This window comes from Xiphophorus couchianus, chromosome 6, assembly GCF_001444195.1.
Source record: "Xiphophorus couchianus chromosome 6, X_couchianus-1.0, whole genome shotgun sequence".
Classification (NCBI taxonomy): Eukaryota; Metazoa; Chordata; class Actinopteri; order Cyprinodontiformes; family Poeciliidae; genus Xiphophorus; species Xiphophorus couchianus.
The window spans coordinates 15,518,932-15,540,875 of record NC_040233.1 but is presented as its reverse complement, the minus strand read 5'-3'; the positions used below and the strand labels follow the sequence as shown (position 1 = coordinate 15,540,875).

General features: G+C 36.6%; 2 protein-coding genes across 4 annotated transcripts; one reads left to right on the top strand and one right to left on the bottom strand.

Moving 5' to 3' along the window:
* Window positions 1-256: 256 nt before the first annotated feature.
* On the bottom strand, window positions 257-5,433 carry psma8 (proteasome 20S subunit alpha 8). The gene is made up of 7 exons (XM_028021714.1): window positions 5,221-5,433; window positions 3,738-3,864; window positions 3,447-3,571; window positions 3,239-3,361; window positions 2,553-2,672; window positions 852-914; window positions 257-770 (listed from the first exon to the last, which is right to left on the bottom strand). The coding sequence occupies exons 1-7, from the start codon at window positions 5,320-5,322 to the stop codon at window positions 675-677; spliced, it is 756 nt and encodes a 251-aa protein (XP_027877515.1). The 5' UTR covers window positions 5,323-5,433; the 3' UTR covers window positions 257-674.
* Window positions 5,434-8,403: 2,970 nt separating this feature from the next.
* ss18 (SS18 subunit of BAF chromatin remodeling complex) lies at window positions 8,404-20,311 on the top strand. 3 transcript variants are annotated; one of them, XM_028020999.1, is made up of 11 exons: window positions 8,404-8,579; window positions 9,065-9,141; window positions 9,220-9,304; window positions 9,950-10,106; window positions 10,943-11,173; window positions 12,023-12,193; window positions 12,502-12,579; window positions 14,243-14,365; window positions 17,014-17,144; window positions 17,539-17,601; window positions 18,794-20,311. In XM_028020999.1, the coding sequence occupies exons 1-10, from the start codon at window positions 8,514-8,516 to the stop codon at window positions 17,554-17,556; spliced, it is 1,137 nt and encodes a 378-aa protein (XP_027876800.1). In that variant the 5' UTR covers window positions 8,404-8,513; the 3' UTR covers window positions 17,557-17,601; window positions 18,794-20,311. The 3 variants fall into 3 exon arrangements, with proteins under 3 accessions (XP_027876800.1, XP_027876799.1, XP_027876801.1); XM_028020998.1 differs by lacking the exon at window positions 17,539-17,601; XM_028021000.1 differs by lacking the exons at window positions 12,502-12,579; window positions 17,539-17,601.
* The last annotated feature ends 1,633 nt before the right edge of the window (window positions 20,312-21,944 follow it).

The window sequence follows — 21,944 nt, the reverse complement described above, 5'->3', positions numbered from 1 at the left end:
CCCACACTATTTTCAGCTGTGTGACAGAATGCTGATAGGTGGAAAATACTTTATCACAACTTACTGCCGTTAGGCGTCTTTATCACAGTACTCGCCTTGCAGTAGAACATTCAATATAATGGGTGCGGGCATTCGCTTTAAGTTTTCTCTTAAAAAATTGAAGAGTTTGTGTTACAATGTCTAATCATAATGTTACTCAGTGTTACACACCAACACAACTCATTGAGTGAGTAAATAAAAGCACTGAACTTTGAAAGACATAAAAAAAATCCACTTTTATTGATTATTTGGTTTCATTCCGGTTTTCAACATCATGTAGAATGTATTCAAATTTTGAGCAGTTTTTGAATTCTAAAAAGTCTGGCAAAAGATCTAAATTAAAACTTGACAAAAGAATATCTAACATACACAGTAGCAGTTAGTTGTGGACAAACAGAGTTTGAAGTAATGGTTGCATCCACCCTTTGTCATCTTGATAGGAACTGGTTCTCTTTACATCTGGTGCATCAACCAAAAATGTTTGAAAAAGTTTAAGCAGTATCTGAAGCTCTCAAGTTAAGATTCAGCTCAGCAAACAGATGAAACAAATGAGTACATTCTTTGAAACTAATGTATGGAACCCAAAGATGCTATTGTAATCCAAGTGCAATAAACCAAAGATTATGTCAAAAGTTTTAAGTGGATTTTTTCTGCTTTTTCTTCTCTGCCTCCTCTTCTTTTTCCTTCTCTATCTCTGCCACCAGGGTCTCAATTTCCTTGGATTCCAAGATCTATAAACGCAGAAATCAGTTTATGCAAAAATCTAAAATAATTATATGTAACATATTATCCAGATTAGTTTAAAGGCGTACCTTGAGTGGCTGATTTCGTCTAATAACAGCAAGTTCGATATTCTTTCCTCCTGACTGGACAACCTGTGATCAATTAGGGGATAATTAGAATATTAAAGGAGAATTTACACTTAAGATGGATATCACTTGATTGTAAAACTGTTCAAAAAATACCTTTACTATCTGAACAGTTTTTAGATCAGGTCAGAACTGTTTTCAGTCGCAAGTATATTTCTATAAATCCTAAAATCCTACAGTCAACTTCATTGCAACAAGTACTTTTTCTAACTGTTTAACATGTAGGACTTATGAGAACAAAACATTTACCGAGTTGGACTATTTAACTATTTATAGTTAACACTATGCTGAAGTTGGATTAGCCCTCATGTTAAAGGGCTACCTCCGTTTCGGCATATGACCAGTTCAGATCTGCTCCATTTCAAAATGGATGGATTCATAGATAATTTACATGTAATAAATAAGACTAATCAAATATGGGGGGGAAAGTGAATTTGACACTAAACATACAACCTTTAAAAGTAGAGTAAATTATCGGTGAAACCTTCATTTTGTTATTAAAAATTCATAAAATAGTTGCCATAAAGCTTTGCTTACCATTGAAAACCAATACAAGATCAAAATTCCAGTCTAAAACCTTAATGTTGGAAGACTGGGCTGCACAATATCAGAAAAGTATTAAATTGAAATACCATTGCTAAACATAGTTATATTGATGAGAAACTCTGTGTCTTTTAACATCTCAGATGCTACAAATATACAACAAGTGGGGGGCATTAGGACAAGTAAGAGTTAATCAGTTTTCCAAAATATACCATCCATCCATCCATCCATTTTCTGTTCACCCTTGTCCCTAATGGGGTCGGGAGGGTTGCTGGTGCCCATCTCCAGTTACGTTCCGGGCGAGAGGCGGGGTACACCCTGGACAGGTCGCCAGTCTGTCGCAGGGCAACACAGAGACATACAGGACAAACAACCATGCACACACACACTCACACCTAGGGAGAATTTAGAGAAACCAATTGACCTGACAGTCATGTTTTTGGACTGTGGGAGGAAGCCGGAGTACCCGGAGAGAACCCACGCATGCACAGGGAGAACATGCAAACTCCATGCAGAAAGACCCCGGCCGGGAATCGAACCCAGGACCTTCTTGCTGCAAGGCAACAGTGCTACCAACTGCGCCACTGTGCAGCCCTCCAAAATATACCAACATACATAAATTATTGTCTGATACCTTAAATATTATATTCTATCCAATATTATGTACAAGCAGTTCTTTGAAAGTGCAATATTGCAATTTTGAATATTGCAAAGCTCTGTTGGAAGATGCAGAGGCAAAAAAGTCAAATAGTCTTCTGTTATATTTGAATAATTTACAAGTGGATCAGTAGCTCAACTTAAGTGTTGATTTGCCATATCAAAAATATTAAAGATACTATCCAAATATTATTCAATGTAAACAGAGTTGTGCATAAATTCAGAACTGTATTTTCTAATCAGTAAAACTAGGACTAGGCCTAGAAACATGAATATGCTATATTTTCTTTTGTTCTCACTCCCAAACGGTATAATTTAAAATTACACTTCAGGTTAATTTTTCACTTTAACATTTTTGGCGTGGAAACGCTCAGTGCATAAATTAAATGATGAGAGAGCAACTTTAGCAAAACAAGCTGATGCAAAGGTATAATATGACCTTACCTCAAGCAAAGCTTTGATAGCCAACTTGATGGCCTCATTGTCCCCAGCGATGGCTTCATCTGTGTAATTCTTCTCCAAAAACTCCCTCACTGTTTTCGCGCTGCGGCCGATTGCATTTGCCTAAACATTTTTCCACAAAGTCGTACAGCAAAATCAACGGGAATTGTTTTCAGACCAACACTTTCCTTATCAAGCAAGCAAAGAGAACACTGTGATGAAAATAAAGATTATATATATGTATATACATATATATGAACAGTACAGACCAAAAGTTTGGACACACCTTTTAATTCAATGAGTTTCCTTTATTTTCATGACTATTGACATTGTAGATTCGCACTGAAGGCATCAAAACTATGAACAACACATGTGGAAATATGCACTAAACAAAAAAGTGTAAAACAACTGAAAATACCCCTTATATTCTAGTTTCTTCAAAGTAGCAACCTTTTGCTGTGATTACTGCTTTGCACACACTCTGCATTTTCTTGATGAGCTTCAAGAGGTAGTCACCTGAAATGGTTTTCACTTCATAGGTGTGCCCTGTCAGGTTAATAAGTGGGATTTCTTGCCTTATAAATAGTCATGAAAATAAAGAAAACCCATTGAATTAGAAAGGTGTGTCCAAACTTTTGGTCTGTACTGTATATATATATATATATATATATATATATAAAAACACTGACCTTCCAAGCATGGTAGGTCCCTGATGGGTCTGTCTGATACAGCCTTGGAGTTCCATCGTAGTCAAAGCCAACAATTAATGCAGAGATTCCAAACGGTCTGCGTCCGTTGCTTTGAGTATAACGCTATTAAGGAAATCGGGGGAGAATACTCACAATAACTAAGTCGTTGTCATTGTTCCATTGTTACTTTCCACAATCTGTGAATTACCTGTTTCAGAGTAGCGATGTATCTTGTGATGTATTCCACTGTGACAGGATCCTCAACTGTTAGCCTGTGACTCTGGCATTCAACCCGAGCTCTGTTTATCACAATACGGGCATCTGCCGTCAGACCTTAAAAACAAAGCAAGGAATTAAACCACTAAAGCAAGGAGACAGTGAAAGAAATTATAAGAAACATTTATATGTTGCCCTAATTTTAATCCATTTATCTATATTTCATGCCAAGCATCCATTATCTATGTCAGAAAGGAAAAATAAAAACTGATTTCTGAGTTACCCGCAAATGCCATGCAGACATGTTCATCCAGTGCACAGATCTTGCGGACGGTTCTTTCTTCCTGCAACTTTGCAACGGATTTCTTCTCCACACCAAGAACGACAATATCTTTACCTCTGATTCCAACCTGAGGACAAGAAACAGCATATGATTATTACTAAATATTTTAGAAACGCCAAATATTTTATATTTGGGGGTTCACATGTGATGCACTTATTGTTGCAGAGTAAATCCACAACACATGTATTCAACTAACTTAGAAGACTAAGGATGTGTTTCAGTAAGGAAGTCCCAACAAAATTTGAATTAATAACCTATAAAAACAGCCAAATTAAAACAGATAGTAGAGAGAGCTTTTTGCATAGATAGAAAATACTTTGTTTCTTATTTTAAAAAATAATAAATATAAAATCAGGAGGAGCATAGCACAATGCAACAACACTAGGCAACTTTTCATCAGAATAGATTGGAGGTGCACTGAAGACACTTTTAAAGAGAAGTTGTTCTTTATTACTTCCAAATTTGAGAGATTTAGTTTTTTAACAGGACTTGGGGTCTGATTACAGACAAACAATCACTTGCCAGTATGTTGTTTTTGCAAAAGTTTCTAAACAAACAAATATTTTCATGTGACTACCTTTTCTGAAGCAGTAAATGTGTTACATTGTTTCATCAGCTGTAATAATTTTTCTATCTGTAATTACAGCTGCTCAGTTTGCTTAGTGTAAATAAAAAACTAATAAGTGGACACTGCTTTTTTACACATTCATAGAGTCTTTAAATCATACTTAAGAGAAGGATTTTACAGAAGAACAAAGACTTAATGTGTTAAAATGTTTTAGGTTAGATCATTTAGAAAATAAAAACGTTTATTTATAAATACCTTAAACCTCATCTCCGAATGATTTTGTAGCATCACTTTGCCCAAATTCTGACTAATAATAACTTGATGATCAACATTTAGATTTTTATTCCTTTTGGAATTTTGCAATAAATGATTTAAACCAAATTCTTTGTACCAAAAAGGATTCCGTATAAATGCCTGTTCCTGCATAGGGTAAGTTTAGCAATTAGAAGATATACCTATGCTGAAAAAACAATTCTCAATACCATCTTACTACACGTAAAAACAAACGTGACCATTATTAGGCTTAATTTTAATTAATTTTTAATCACCCTTTCTCTCCCGTGTCTCATTATTAAAATCACATCAAAATCGAAAGTACTGCGAGAGTGACACAGCGACAAAATGCTAACAGTGGTTATTTTCAACTCCACGAGTATCGTCTCCACTATATACCAGTGCGTTTAAAATAACTCCTGTTCAACAACAACATTTAGACCAATAAAATTCAAAATGTAATAGATAATGTTAACAAATTACATTACTGAGCAAGAAATGAGTGATTGCTAGCAGCTAGTTTGTTGGCTAATAGGGGCTGACCACGTTAGCTTTAGCATCAATTCAATTTAAAACACTTACTGCGGTGGAACCTTTCTTTACAGCTTCTTGTGCATACTCTACTTGAAAGAGATGACCGTCGGGGGAAAAGACAGTAATTGCTCTGTCATATCGTGCCGCCATCGCACTGCAATACAAGTTGGAAGAGACGAAAAGGAGAAAAGCTCAATCTAATGATTCAGCTAGTTAGCGACGAGCGGCTCAATTTGAGAATTGAAACTGCGCATGCGCGTTACCTTCGAACTGCGGATGCTAAAAATGGCAAAGGCCGCGTGAGTGTCAATTGTACGTCAGTGACGCCGCCATTTTATAAGTGGCATCTTTTAGTTAAACATATATAAATAAACATGTATCCAAGTTTAGATCAAGCAGTCTGTCTAACGCTCGAGCATTTCATATGTTTTTTTTTTTATTGCAACTAAATACGTGTCTACATTTCTTTATGTTGTTTTACATCTGGCGTGTAGCAAGTTGACACAGACTGTCAACAGTTAGTAATTCATAATGAAGATATAAGCGACTTTCTATATTTTTCGAACAAAGTACGTGTATTTTGAGTATACTGTGTTTCGCATGTAATAACTGTTGTTCATTGTGTCTCAAAACTCACCATCGAATGCAACTATGTATTTATGACTCTTTAAATGTCTTGCATGTAAACTTTCTTTTTTTTTTTTTAATTGCCTCCAGTTAAAAAAACTTCACCAAAGTTGAATTGCTTTACAAAGCGAACTTGCCACCCACAACATGACGGACACAGCAGCCTCGTTTCCAGGGGCCAACATGTCTATAGGGCCAACAACGCCCATGCTTACAGATTCTCAAGAAATTAGAATCACACACACACTACCGTTAGTAAAGCTACACTCCCACAAAATTACAGTTCTATTTCTTACCAGTTCTATCAGTACATCTCATAACGACTACACCGCATGTCCCTGTATGATGTGAAAAAGAACATTATTTTGTATTATTATTATTATTATTATTATTATTATTATTATTATTATTATTATTATTATTATTATTATTATTTACATTAAAGTTAGACAGTTTCCCCTTTTGTGTTTTTCTACTCTTCTGTAGACTGTTCCACTAAAACAATGAAGGGGGATTTTAATTAGATCAAGTCAAAAACGACATATTCGCAAAGAAAACCAAGTATTTAATATCTTAACAATTTATCTACGGCAAATGTGATTTTCTAGTTACAACACAATGGAAAGAAAGATCGACAAAAAGAAGTGTGTTTGAATTTCCCGTCACCCCTCAAAACGGACCGCTGCATTACGAAATTGCACCGTATAGAGTTGTGGGCATTGAAATGGGGGTTTAAATTCTCAGTGGACAAAACGAAGGTAATTATATTTTCAAAAAAAACCAAAAAAACAAATAAGGTTATAGAATTAAAATTATATAATCAGAAAATTGAACAGGTAAAGAGTATAAAATTTTTAGGTTTGTGGTTTGATGAGAAATTAAAGTGGAATATTCACATCCAAAAGATTGTTGATAAATGTAAGAGAAAATTGAATATATTAAGATGTTTGGTGGGTAGTGATTGGGGAGCAGGGAGAAAAACCTTAAAGCAGCTTTATACGGGGATAATTAGAGCTGATCTTGATTATGGGTGCTTAGTGTATGGTTCAGCAGCTAAAACTCACTTAGATAGATTAGACAGGATTCAACATCAAGCACTGAGAGTATGTACCGGAGCATTCAAAACAACACCAACAGCAACATTAGAAGTAGAAATGGGAGAAATGCCACTAGATCTAAGGAGAACTTCATTAGGAATAAATTATTGGCTAAATTTGATGGGCAATAAATGTGGACATCCAACTCGGGAAATTTTAAAATCATGTTGGGAAAAGGAAAAGAAAGAGATGAAGAGTTATGGATGGAAAATTGAAAAGGAAGTGAAGGAACTTAAAGTGGACACTCTGGAAATTAGTCAAACAGATCCAATATCAGTTATACCACCGTGGATTTTACCAGAAGCTATAGTTGATTTAACAATATTGGTAAAAAAACATGATAAGTCAAATGTTGTAGAAAGGTATGCAGTGCAATCACATTTAAATAATTACTATAGACATGTCCAAATTTATACAGATGCATCAAAAATCGACGGAAGAATAGGAATAGCATGTACAATTCCAGATTTCAAAGTGTATATAGGGAAGAGAATCACAGACGGGTTATCAATTTATACAGGAGAAATGTTAGCAATACTTTTGGCTTTACAATGGATTGAGGAAGTAAAGCCTTTACAAGCAATAATTTGTTCAGATTCAAGCTCAGCTTTGCTAAGCATAAAATATAATAATACGGACAGTAGGATGGACATTTTATTAGAAATATATCATAATCTATTTAGAATACAACATTTGGGATTAGTAGTTGCATTTGTGTGGGTTCCAGCACATATAGGGATAGTAGGAAACGAGAAGGCTGATATAACGGCAAAGAAGGCAATACATAATCCTATTAGTTTTACAGTTAGGATGAGTAAATCGGAAGGGAAAAGTAAAGTCAAAGAAGAGATGATGAAAATATGGCAGAGAAGGTGGGATAAAGGGTTAACAGGAAGGTGGTTTTATAAAATTCAGGTGGCTGTAGGAAAGAAAAGAATAGGAAGAAGGAATAGGAAGGAGGAAAGAATAATAACAAGGTTAAGGTTCGGTCATACAGGGCTTAATTATTCACTTTTTAAAATACAAAAGCATGAAACTGGAAAGTGTGATTATTGTGAGAAGTCTGAAACAATAGAGCATGTTATTTTAGAGTGTTGTAAGTATGAAGAAGAGAGAAGATGCATGCTGAGAGAGTGTGTAGGTATTAAAGAAAGGTTTAATTTAATAGAATTTTTGAGGAGAGATCTCGGGAGTAGACATATTCAAATAATTATTCGGTATCTTAAAAAAACAAAGCTATTTCATAGGATATGAGTAGAGCAAGTTGGGTGTGAATGTGTAAAGAATATCAAAGAGGGGTATATAAAGCTATAAGCAAGTTGGATGATATAAGCAGGTGTGTATGTGTGGGGGTATGTTTAATCAGGAGTTAATGGAGGGAAAAGGTAGAAAGTGAAAGTTTATAGACCATCTCGAACCACACTCCATACCGGTAAGTGGCGGTAATGCTACTGTAAGTTTGTTGCCAACCGCCAATAAAAACCAAGAAGAAGAAGAAGAAGAAGAAATTGCACCGTATTGAGCGCTGTGGGATCAGAGTTTTACCGATTTGTCCTGCGTTAGCCACTTGGGGACTTTTTATGCTGTAGCTCGCTTTTACTCGTAATTCTTATCACCATGTCGGTGGTTTTTGCACCTCACAGACAGCGAAAGGGTGACATAACACCCGCTGGAATACAAAAGGTAATTCATCAGTTGTTGTTTTTTTTCCCGCGGATCATTATGGAGGCTACGGTTTGAGACGCTGCTGCTAGCTGTGGGGATTGTCTGTGTAGCAGTGCCCATCTAAGTCCAACTGTGGGCAGATCGGTAACACTGTTACACGATCAAAGCGCGGTGAATACGAAACTCCCTAGAAGCAGGACGCCGTGTGTACACGGGGAAGCCAAAGTTAACTTGTCGTGCTAATGGAAAATTGTTCGTTAGATGAATGAAGGCCTTTGGTTTTGTTAGCAATGCACAGCTAGCATGCAAGACACGTCTTTGTTAGCGAGAAACGCACGCTTACATTTCACAAAAAAAACTCATCTCTTTGTCTTTTAACTACAACAGAATAAACACCAGAGAGCAGAACTCTAACGGGACTGATTATACAATCGTATTTCGTTTTGCCTCAAAATAATGAGAGGTAACATAGAAGTTATATTATCCGCTTTTTACTTTCTCAGTTACTTGATGAAAACAACCAGCTGATCCAGTGTATAATGGACTTCCAGAGTAAAGGCAAGACAGCCGAATGTTCTCAGTAAGTTTACCAAGTTTAGTTTCTTCTGTACAGTTCATTTAATTAAATGTGAAGCTCTAATTAATCTCAATCTACCAGTTATCAACAGATGCTGCACAGAAATTTAGTGTATCTGGCTACGATAGCAGACTCCAATCAAAACGTACAGTCTCTCCTCCCTGCTGTGAGTATTGGTCAAGGATAATTAACTTCTGTTTTGTATAACTATGACTTCCATGTTAATGTTGCTCTGTTTAGTCAACGTCTCATTGTTGAGGTCCTCTACCAGTTATAGGCAATTAGAGTAATTTGAATAACATTTCTAAATGTGTTTATTACTGTTTTGTTTTTAAATTAAAATTAAGTATTCATTCAGTCTTTTTTTTTTTTTTAGCTCCTGCTGTTTTCTAAAATTCCAGGTTGTAACCAATGCCCTATGTGATGTTTTTATAAGGTTATGGGAAAAAAATTGGTTAAATGAATTCTGATTTTAACAAATTACTAAAAAGAAAGTGTTTTTTTTATGTGTTGTCTCCTTTCTTCTCTGAATTATTATGTCTGTATTCAATGTATAGATTTTTATAGTTCAAGCTTGGTCATTTAAATCTATTAAAAATATTATAATGTCACCAATTTTGTATGTCTGTCTGCCTCTTCTATAGGGAAGCATTTGAAGGCAAAAATCTTTGTTTTTTAGAATGTTTTCAATCATACTTGATTAGTGAGAAGATTTTTTAGTTTTTTTCTTACCAGATTTTCTTTCCTGCAGACAGAGATGCCATTATTTTTTCAGACAACTGATGTGTGTGTTTGTGGTATTCACCTACAGCCACCTACTCAAAATATGCCCATGGGCCCTGGTGGCATGAACCAGAGCGGACCCTCTCCCCAGCCCCCTCACGGTCACAACATGCCCTCTGAGGGGATGGTTAGCGGTGGCCCTCCAGCTCCCCATATGCAGAACCAGATGAATGGACAGATGCCTGGTAAGTCCCCTGTCTCAGCAGCCCCTATTTCTTGTCTTTCTTTTTTTTTTTTTCCTTCCACAGTTTCTGTCTCACCCTGAGTTGCCTGGCAACACCACAGCACTATGAGGGAGGTCGTTCGGCTGAAGGATGATGTCACCCATTCGTTCTATGATGTGATCTCTATTTCTGATTCTTTTTATTTTTTATTGAAGCGCAGCACTTTGTTGACATGTTGTTTCTGACCCTGTCGTGTGGAGGTAAGTCACTTTTGTCAACCAACACCCATGGAGTAATTGGAAAGCAGTGCATTATCACTATAGCAGCAATCACATTCACTCCCATGTAGTTTGGTGTCTTTTACTTCCTAATAACCTATGAGAGAAAAACTAAATTATGATTTGTGAACGTGTTATCTGTAGTTGCTTTTAGAAGACGTTGGTCTACAGTATCTCAAAAAACCAGTTGGGGTAATAAAAAGGTTGCCAGTTTAATCATGATCCTTTGTCTTTACATCTGCCGAAATTCTTTTTTTTTAGATCCTCAATATGTAAAGTAATGTTAGTCTGATGGACACCAAAGCCAACCACAAGCTTGGCTATCTTTTTTAGCTTTAAGTGTAACTTCAGGTACATCTCCTCTTTGCATTAGAATGTCAGAAATACAGAGGCGTATATGTCATAATTTAAATAAACTTCAATAATAAATTACAACTTAACTTATTCTACATTTTAAATAAAGAAACACATTGTATTATCCATTTCACAAAAAGGTGAAAAGGCTGGTGTTATATACCATGTTAGAGTATATCAAGTTACTCTGATTTATTTTATTTTTTGCTCTGTTCTGTTTTCTAGGGCCTAATCATATGCCCATGCAAGGTCCTGGTCCGGGTCCCAACCAGCCTCCAAACATGCCCAGCGGCTCGATGAACATGCCTCCCAGCAGCCATGGCTCTATGGGTGTTTACAATCACGCAGTGCCCTCCTCGCAGGGCATACCAGCTCAGAGCCAGATGAACATGACCCAGGGTCAACCAATGGGAAGCTACGGGCCTCGACCAAACATGAACATGCAACCCAGTCAAGGTAAACGGATGCATTTGCAAGTTTCCCTTTTTGGCCTTTTTGATTTAACACTGTTCATCAGTTTGAATGGTGTTCGCTGTAAGACACATACAGTGCCATGCAGAAGTATTCATACTTCTTGAACTTTTTCACATTTTATTTTTTCACATTTTACCTCTAACATGTTAGAGGTCCAAACCTCAATGTATTTTATTCTGATTTTATTTTAGAGGCCAACACTATTGGTTGATAAATGTGGGGGAAACAGGAAATTATACTTAGAAAAACAATTCTAAGTATCATGTTTGTATGGATTATTCATCAGGCATGTAGAAATTTTTCAGTTATTGGGAAAAAATATGAGAACTACTTGTTAGAGGTTGCAGAAGATGAGTCAAAGTTTCACAATCCAGCATGGCAGTGACTTTTAACTCTGTTAGATCAACAATGGGGTTGTTAAAATGAAAGCATTTTCCAGTATTATTTGCAATTGAACATTCAGATCTAAATGAAGTTGAACATTTTGGGGCAAGACTTTAAAGTTGATGTTCACAGATGCTCCCCACCAAATCTATTTGAGCTTGACCTATTTTGCAAAGAACATGTAACATTTTTACTGTCCAGATTTGCAGCTGTAATTACCCCCAAAAGGTGATTCTACTAAGTACTCACCCAGAGTGCATATAGAACATCTGAAATCGCATATATTGCTAAAAGATGTGGAAACCATGCACTACACTCACCATAATTCACAATCATACACAGAACATATCTGTGTTCTGTCAGATATGACAAAATGTGAAATTTGAAGATAAACAAAGCAATTTATTCAATGCTGCTTTGGCTTTATGCAATGCCTGTGTACTGCAGGCCCCATGATGCATCAGCAGCCTCCATCGCAGCAGTACAACATGCCTCCTGGTGGTGGTGGACAACACTACCAAGGGCAGCAGAATCCAATGGGTATGATGGGCCAGGTCAATCAAGGGAACCATGTCATGGGACAGAGACCGATGCCACCCTACAGACCTCCGCAGCAAGGTATTCCTCTCAGCCGCTCATAGGTGTGCAAGTTGTGAGTGTTGGTCTTTCTTCTTTATAACCTCTTCCTTCTGCATTTCCTGCTCCTGTTTCACTTAGTTTCTTCTATTCTGTCCACTGTAGTTCAAATATCTTGATGAGAAATGGGTGTAACTTGAAAGTTTTCAGCCTTGAACAAAACAAGGAAGCAGCCAACAAAGAGCTCTCCAGCGAGAATAAGCAGCAAAAGAACCCATCCTCTTTAACCTTCCCCTTACACAAGGCATTCAACAACACCTTGAATCTACCTGTGTATATGTTGTATGTAGGACCCCCCCAGCAGTACCCAGGGCAGGAAGACTACTATGGGGACCAGTACAGTCACGCAGGACAGGGAGCCTCAGAAGGTAGGAGAACCCTCCAGTCACTTGGAGAAGATGTTCACTGAACTGACACAGACCAAGAAATTGCAATGAAGCTGAAATTTACAGTTTCTTCATTATTGCCCTGGAGAATGCCCTTTTTGAATATGGTGCTCTAAATCTGACATCATAAAACATCTATCTTTTAGAGGTTCACACTATTTTGAGAAGGTGCTGCTTTTCATCAGCAAGTTAGGATCTATGCAGAAATTATATAAAATGGTCACTTTTTGCCTTTAATTATCATACTTCTGATGCTATGGACAGTTTGTTATGTGGTTTGTTTCTAGTAATATTTACCAAACATTAATAACAAATTATTAATAACCAGGGACATGCAGAAGAGTACCACAAGTGGCGTACAAACCGCGAGCTATTGTTGAGTAGTATGAAACAGTTGGTGTTCTTCAGCTTGTAGGGTGAAGGATTGTTGTTGATGCACTATCAACAATGCTAGAAAATAAGAACCTCTTTCTCTTTGTCCTGTTAACATTTACTGTTGTTTTCCTCCTCTACTCACCAACCTCTTTCATTTAACCCTATAAACACGTTTCACTTTCTAAAGTAGGTATGTGAAGAACTAAAAACATGGCTTCCTAAATTCCACTCTTCAAAATCTGACCTCACTATGCCATGCTGAGATTCTCTGACCTCTAAATAATTAAAATCAGAGTATATATTTCTATCTTAATGTCACTTAGTATTACTTATTCTATTGTCAAATCACAAAACAAAGAGTTTTTTTTATGACTTTTAATTAGCTACTCTTACAAAAGTCAAGACGTTTACACATATTCACCTAGTGGTTGGTAGAAATGACTAATGTATCGAATATTTTGGGTCTTCCTCAAAAAACCTTTTCACAGTAGCTTCCTGGAATTTAGGCCCATTCCTCCTGACAGATCTATGGGAACTGAGTCAGGATTTGGAATCCACCTTCAGTTGGGGTGATGACCTGAAGCTTGCAAAGCTGCAAGTGTTTTCTTCCAAATGTTACAGTGGTCGTTATGGAAAAACCCTTCAAATTTAGTTTAAAGAAAAATTATGTTTTCTTATTTTCTATGGCTAACAAAAATATTTTGCATCTAAGTTCATTTTAAGGGCACATAAGTCCTTCTTAAACAATGTAAGAGCTGGACTTTCCCAATATTGTTTATACCTACATATTTATAAATGTGGCATCTTTGGGGATTTGGAATTTGTACCCAAGGATGAACCAGACTTTAAAGTCTCCACCAGTTTCTTTAGATTTTTTTTCTTGTATGGGATGTCAGAAAGGAAGCTGTGTATACAGTATTTGAGCTGTGGCCTTTACATAAATTCACACCTTTAATCGAAACTTAAACCATGACATCGTCATCTAGGCTTTTCCAAGTTATTTAACAGCTCTGTTATGTCAGTATATGTTACGTGAATTGAAAGGGTTGTAAAAACATTCTCTAAAAAACATTTATTTTTATACAGAATATGTAAATATCTAGTTTCATATTTGATGCTGTAGTGGTGACTCGTACAAAAAGAAATAGCCTTCCATATACACTGGCTAATTATTTAAACAGTAAAGCATAAGTTGATTGCACTTTGCAACCACTATGTGCATCCCATTTATCTACATGTGGTTAACAAGTCATGCTCGTACTCCTTGAAGGTAATGCACAGTATGGCCAGCAACAAGAAGCATACCAGCAAGGCCCGCCACAGCAGCAGGGTTATCCTCCACAACAGCAGTATCCAGGTCAACAAGGCTACCCACCACAGCAGCAGGGTTATGGTAAGTTCCATACTTTTACCTTTAGGAGACATATTTGTCCTCTAGGAGGCACTGTCGGTTTTCTGATCACTTTTTTCCCTCCGCAACTATGTTTTTATAAAGGTTTTAAATTAACGATCCAGATACATTTCAAAATGTTTTCAGAGTTTATCCAGAGATGGAGATAAAATCTGTGTCTTCCATCGCATTAGTGTTATGTGTTAATTAATACCCTACATGTGCTTTTTTTGCATTACCTCTAGAAAAAAAAAGTCATTTCTTGCTGTGGTTTACAGCCAGAGCCCCTTTGAGAAATATTTCTACCCCATGCAATTTCACTGTTTATTGTATTTTAGCAAACTTTTGTGTGAAATCTGAATATTGTTATGGGACTTTGTAATTTTCCCCACAAAACATACTAGTTAGGTCATGGACAATATTACGGTGTTGTGGAAAGCAGGTTAGGTTAGAAAACAGCATGCCAAGCTTTCAACATATTGTAGAGTCCATCCGTCAGATGAAAACGAGAAGAAGCACAACATTCTTGCAGCATGGACAGTATGCCCATGCTGCAAGAATGTTTATGTTGAGCAGGAAAAAGGAAACTGGACAGAGTTTATTGGAAGATGGAACAAAACTAAATGCAGGGCATTCATAGCAGAATATGTGTTAAAGATTTGACACTAGATCAGAGGTTCAATTTCAAGCACCACAACACTCTAAACAGTAAACAGTTGACAGTTTATAAAGGTTTTTTTTAGGGTTTTTTTAAATTAAAATTCCTGTGCAGCATGATTAGGTATTATGGTAGAATGTAATATTTTGAGTTACTTCATTTGTTGTGGTGCAATAAATACTTTGCATCTTTTTTGGATAAACAGAACTTTCCATACTCTGTTATAGGTTGACCCTTGATTCCCTACTAGATTAGCCAACATCATGATATTCACAGAGCTTTAAGAACCAAATCCACCTTACCATTTTTAGAAACCTTTGCTGTTAAAGTTGACTTCTTGAATCTCTTGAGGCATGTTTCCTCATCACATTTTTTTTTCTTTTATTGGAACCTTCCACCATTTGGCCTGTATCTTAGCCAAAGCTCATTTTAGTAATGAGCTAGCACAGAAGCAGAGGCTGTGAGGTGAGATTCATCTGGCACACACACATGCCTGCTCTCGAAGGCCCCCACAAGGTTATACACAACAGCATAAGGCATTACCAGCGCCTAACGATGCTGCGTGGGCCTCATTTGACTTCAACCCTGAGTCCTTCACAGCAGTTACAGAGCTTGTTGCAGTGTGCAGAGGCTGATGAGATGATTTTTTTAGTTTTAAATGAAACTTCCTCCTCTAATGAAGACCAGCAGAATTTCATTGATGTCTTCTTGCATTAGTGGACCACTGCCTGACTTGCTTGTTCATTGCAGGTTCAGCCATTAAGGAGACAACCTAACTAAATGGGTTCAAAATGCAGATATAAATTAACTTGTTGGTACTAGGGGTGGATTAGGAATATATTTAATAGCAATACAACTGCTGGAAATTTTAATGACAACATTGGCCCATCTTTTTCTTTTGTTGCCATTCCATATAGTCTCTAGCACCCACTATTAGCTTTCACTTTCTAAAGTCATATATCTGGTGTAGGCATTAAAGCTGCAGTGTATAACTTTTATAAAAATGTTTTTTATATACTCATTAAAACTTTCATTATTTTCTGACAGTATAACACGAGAAACTTAATCTGCGTGAAAAAATTGAGCTCCTTTGCCTTTTCCTTGTGGTCCTACTTCCATCTGCAGAACTACATCTCTCCCAGTTTGATGCAACCAATCAGATCAAGGAGTTAGGACTTGGCACTGGCAATAATGCTCATGCACATGCTGCTCAATCAGAATCAGAATGCTTTTATTATTATTGTATGGGAACACAACAAAATGTCATTAAAAAATGTCATTATTTCAATGTACTAATGGCAAAGCAGCAACTTACCAATACAAGAAAACTATCTATCCAGTGTCATTGGTACCCAGTCTAAATTACCTGTGCATTCACAGCAGGCTCTTTTGTGGGGAAGGATCTGTAGCATAGCAAAGAGCAACGGGGGGGATGAGCAGCGCATACTCAAGGATGATTGACAGCCCTAGGACCCTCCTTCTAGCTATTATTGATAGTTTCATAGCCGAGCTGTATATTTCTGTAGTTGGCTATAGGACAACAGGGAGGAGGCAGATGAGTTTATATATATATGTACATTACCTAACTCTTACTATAGTGTCAGAACATGACAGTTTCAACAAATATGTAAATAAACAAGACTTACATACTGCAGCTATGAGGGAAAATTACCAATATATTTATGAGAGAATATTAGGTTAAATTATTTGTCATACCTGATGTTGATCCTTAAATTAAACCAAAATACCTTTAAAGGTTGAATTGATCAAAGCGTTAAGACACCTTAAGTTTGGCTGGAATTTACTTCAAAACTTTAAGACGTATGAAACGACTCTATCACTATCAAACAAACCTATTTAAAAACTAAATTTAAAGTGATAGTGTGATAGCATCTGAGAGGTGTCAAAAGTTGCTTTTGTAGATTTTCCAGTCAACTTAAGGAAATTTAAGCGTATCTTGATTTCAATTCAGTCTGCTGAATATTTATTTCAGGTCCCTCCCAGAGTGCCCCAGGACAGTATCCCAACTACCCACAAGGTCAGGGACAGCAGTACGGGGGCTACCGTCCCCCTCAGCCCGGACCCCCACAGGGCCAACAGCAGCGCCCGTACGGTTATGACCAGGTGAGTATAGCCAAAGGACTAAATGGTCACAGAGACTTGTTTGTGCATCAGGATTAGTGTTTTTCTTGTTACTGTTAATGCCAAATTATTATCAATGAAATGAGAAAACATTAATGGGTAGTGTGTTTTGCATGCTGTTGTCATTTTTGGTGGTTAAATGTGTTCTTCCCAGTGGAAGTTATATGTTTAGTGTCTTTTTACTCTCAATTCTCAGTCTTGCTTATGTGGAATCCTATTTCAGTGATAAATGAGGGCTTTAAAGAGGATTCTTCCTTCTACTTGATGCAGCCTGCGTCAGTGTTTTGAAGGGGGATCGATTTGCTGCCCTGTATTACCTGTGGTCTTATGTGGGGACCACAGCTGCACTTTGATATCTTTATCTTTGAACATTTAGGGGCACATGAGGAAATAAAGAAGCGGGGATTTGAACCCCTGACTAGCTCTATAAGAAGCAAAGGTAATGGTTGCTGTGAAGACCTCAACGTTAAATCTAGACACTTGACCACTTAGCCTTAATTTGCATTTGTTATGTTTCTTCTGCTTCTCCTCTATCCCTTTCAGTCTTTCTTTGTAGTTTTCCCTCCCTTTCTTTTTTTTTTTTTACACTTATTTATTTATTTTTTTTATCTACCAGGGGTCGAACTGTAAGTAATGAGGTCTGACAAAAAACCATACATGGTCTGCAACCAAAGGCTGTGCCTTTAATCTACTTTAATTTGCAACAGTTCATTGCTTAAACTGTGTTTAAAGGGGTGTAGCGGTACATGTGATGGTCCTAAGCTGTTCAGTTATTTTTTGTTGGTTATTTGGGTCCTTTTTAAACTACAAATCTAGGACACATGGGACACTTTGTCAGTCGCAGAAGTTCCCTTCTTCATACTTAAATCCTTACCAGACCCTATGCAATGTGTTACATTAAGCTTAAGCTTCAGGCCCAAATTAGACCTTGTGCTACCATGTGTTTTTGCTAATTTAGATAAAAAGTAGACTTCTCTAAACATGACTATCTACAGATATTAAAATCTGTGCTGAAAATATGTACTGAAAATTGTCAGTGTTCCATATTCTTCTGAAGTAAAAGTTAAAATATTTTTATTGTTTTTGTGCATTTTATCAGGTTGCAGCAGTTGTGGAAGTTCCTTTTGTAGTTTGTGAAGTGGTAATGCTGAGATAATTATAAAAAAATTAAGCGTTTTTAATGTGTGGGTTTTTTTTTAAACTATTTTAAGTTCTGGAGAAAAATTAATAATGTTCATTCCAAACCAATAATTATGTGTGCTGTTACACCCCTAACATTATAATCTGTTATATCAAAGTTTAAATTCATAGTTTCTATTAATACCAAACACATATTTCGACCCCTGTTTAGGAATGCATTAAATAGAACTGTTAAAGCAGATTTTTCTCATTTAAAAGTAGCTTCGTATTTTTCAGAAGTAATTTTTGTGCCCAAACTTGATATGTTAAGTTAGTTTAGTGCTTTTAAATTGTGAAGTCATGTTGCCACCTGCTGGTCAATACCAGTCAGTGCAGATATATTATAAATCATGTTTTACAGAATAACACTGCAACTTGAGATGTTTCTTTGCACCGTGCTGAGAGTTGTTTAAAAGCTCAGTAACATGTGTCTGTCGTATTTTACTCTACAGGGCCAGTATGGAAATTACCAGCAATGAGAAATGGTCACAGTTTACCTACACCACTCCTCTCTGATCTCTGAGTTTTGACCTCTGGTCAACTGCTAAGCAGACAATTATGATGGTTTCAGCTCAGATCCTCCCGGACACAAACACGCTTATGAATACAAGATATGTTTTCCCCTTTTTGGGCTTTCATCCTCTCCAGCAAAATGTATTCCTGTTCATCATGCACATGTCAAAGTCGGTGACCTTGCTCCAGTGTCTCAAAGCGGCAATGCCTTAACAAAAAATAAACAAACAAACAAATGGAACTGCCTTATCCTTTAGCATTGCAGAGTGAGGAATGTGGCAACAAAGATTTTTGGACACCAAAACTCAAACGTCAAATTTTCAATGTGTTTGAGTGCATCAGTTCCCTGCCCTTCAACTCTCCAATCACAAGAAGCAATAACGTAGGGATTTGCTCGGGGGTTTGAAGACGAAAAGATGCACCAGGCAAATTTCCAACTAGGCCAATGGTACATGTCTCAGTGTATGTGATAATGTAAAAAAAAAAAAAAAAACTGTTATTTTGTGCTTTTTAGATCAAGCTAACTTTGTATAAGATGTTGAAAACTAGTACTAAGCCTGTGTCATTTATTTTAAAGAAGCGTATGTGTCCCTCTTTTCTTTTTTTTTTTTAAAGCTTTTTAATGACAGTGAATCCCATACAGTTTTCTTTCTTTGTTATTGAATTGTATGACTAATAAATTAGATCTGCAACGTATGTGACATGGACTCTGTATAAATCAATATTTTATGAAAAATGCCATAGATAAAATTTTCTTAAAAACAATATGGGCAGCGTAAGACAACCCATAAAATCTTAAGTGTTAAGTGAGGTATTTTTCTCTTTTTTTTTTTTCTTTTTTTTTTACCACAGTACCTGACAAAATAAGGCCTTCTTCATTAAGAGCTGTTCTCAGAGAGCTAATACTGTATGTAGCAGATTGTAAATTAATCTCAGTTGGGAGTTGTTTTTTTTTATTTTTATTATTATTATTTTCTGAAAATATCGACAGCTTGTTTGAAGAGTGGTAAATGGGAAAGCCCAACATGATTTATTTTTTAAGATCATTTTTTGTTTTTATTAGCCTGTTATTTGACAATGCTGGAATCATGTCACCCCTTTTGAAGAAATGTCTAAGTTGATGTCATTCAAGTAGTGTTTTGTGTGAATAATAAATATTGTTACTGTCAAATATGTAACATAATATGTGAAAATAATGTTCTGAAGTGGATTCCTTCAACACAGTAAAGACTGGTTGTGCAGTTTTATATCACTGGCTTGATATCTGTATTATGGTGCATATTTTATTGATCCCATATGTACAGCAGCGTAAAGATGAGGAACTGACTGTCCTCTGATATTGTTTATATGGCTGTTTTAATATTTTTCAGTCTGCACCCCATTCAAGTGGAGGTCACATAATGTGTCTTGGCAATGTGAACTGTACATTCTAATAAATTAGAAGAATCTTTAATATATTTTTGTGTGGATTCTTTAGCCCTTTGTCTGAAGGATGTCTTGAATACATTGTTTTGCTGCAGTGTTCGTAACTCTTGAACCCTTTCAGATAACATTGTATGTTATGTTGTGGGATTGACATACACAGTGTCAATTCTGAAGTGGATGGCATTTTTTACATAGGTGTACAAATATAATTATACCGCTTTTGCTTTGAATAAAATTCAGTACAGCCACTTGCCTTCAGAAGTCAGTTAATTGTTAATAAATGCAGTCTAAACTGCAATTCACCTCAGCATAAATGCAGCTGCTGAAGGCATTGGTGAGCAAACGGCATTCTGAAGCACAAGGAACTTGGTAGGAAAGTCGGAGTTAAAAAGTCAAAGTATGGTAAAATGATAGAATTACCAGAACATGACCTAAACTGACCCATGGTAACTGGTGGAGAAGCAAAGGTTCACAGCTCTGTCATCAAGAAAACTATTATTTGTACCCTTCAGAAGTCTTGTCTTTATGAAAGAATAGCAAGAAGAAAGGCCTTCATGCCTTTTGCACAAGGCATGAAGGGAACACAAACATGGATTCCTGAATCAGATGAGACCAATATGTAGCTGTTTGGTCGTAAGCGACACATCACCCTAAACACATGGTGGTGACAGCATCATGCTGTGGGGATGCTTTTAGCAGAGCCAGGAAAGCTGGTCGGAGCAGGTGGATAGAGGAAAATACAGGGCAACACTGGAAGGAAACAGATTAGTGGCTGTAAAAGGTCTAAGACTTGGAGTGGAATACCTTCCGGCGGGAAGATAAGAAGTATAGTTTGAGAGCTACAACAGAACAGTTAAGGTCAAATTATATTTGTGTGATAGTGGCTCAGTAAGGTCAAGATCTAAATCCAATTTGGATTTAGCCGTAACTGACAAATGCTCTCCATTCAGTTTGTCCATGTAAAAACACATGGACATCCTTTACGAGCAAAGCTGGTAGAGACATACTGTACAGCTGTATTTGCATCATAAATGCCTACTGCATTTTAATATTTTTCTATTTCTTTGAAAAACATTTTGAATACTTCAGAATTATTCTCAGAATTAGTGTTGATCTATTACAGATTATCTTAATGAAATGAGTATGTTGTTAAATGAGACCTATTATGTAAAATTCATATTTTGCATGTTTTTGGACTTCCATTTAAATCTATTGCTTCTAGAAACTGTCCAAGCAATAAACAAACAAAAAAACATTCTACCATTTTTTGGCAATCATTGGATTTTGGTGTCTGGAAAATGAGCCATTTTAGAAACCTGTCCATTATGATGTTACAGTTGGCAGGTGCTGCTTCTCACTTGGAGACCCCAGTCAATCCAGTCCCTTCACCTAGTAACCCAAGCAGAGCACTGCCCATTTCATTATTAGATTAGTACATTTTTTCAGCTGTTGTTACTGCTGTATGTGCCGTACAATGGCTGTTGAAAAAGACAAGTGTTTTGTTGATTGTTGAGGCACTGCTGCTGCGTCATTGGTGTCTGAGCACTTCTTCTGGGCATGACTCAGGTCAAAGATATACAATTGTACAATTGTGCATCTGTTTGCAGCCATTTTCAAGTGTATAAAGTGTGAAACTAAACATGGAGCTGGAGGCGCAGCCAGAAC

Bases quoted from the DNA above. Each gene is read 5' to 3' on its own strand.
- psma8 (XM_028021714.1), bottom strand. From the start codon at position 5,322: ATGGCGGCACGATATGACAGAGCAATTACTGTCTTTTCCCCCGACGGT. The intron at 3,572-3,737 runs GTAACTCAGAAA...TTTGTTTTTAAG, and splicing joins TGTCTGCATGGCATTTGCGG to GTCTGACGGCAGATGCCCGT. The intron at 771-851 runs GTACGCCTTTAA...CTGCGTTTATAG, and splicing joins GACGAAATCAGCCACTCAAG to ATCTTGGAATCCAAGGAAAT.
- ss18 (XM_028020998.1), top strand. From the start codon at position 8,514: ATGTCGGTGGTTTTTGCACCTCACAGACAGCGAAAGGGTGACATAACA. The intron at 9,305-9,949 runs GTGAGTATTGGT...ATTCACCTACAG, and splicing joins TACAGTCTCTCCTCCCTGCT to CCACCTACTCAAAATATGCC. The intron at 17,145-18,793 runs GTGAGTATAGCC...TTTACTCTACAG, and splicing joins GCCCGTACGGTTATGACCAG to GGCCAGTATGGAAATTACCA.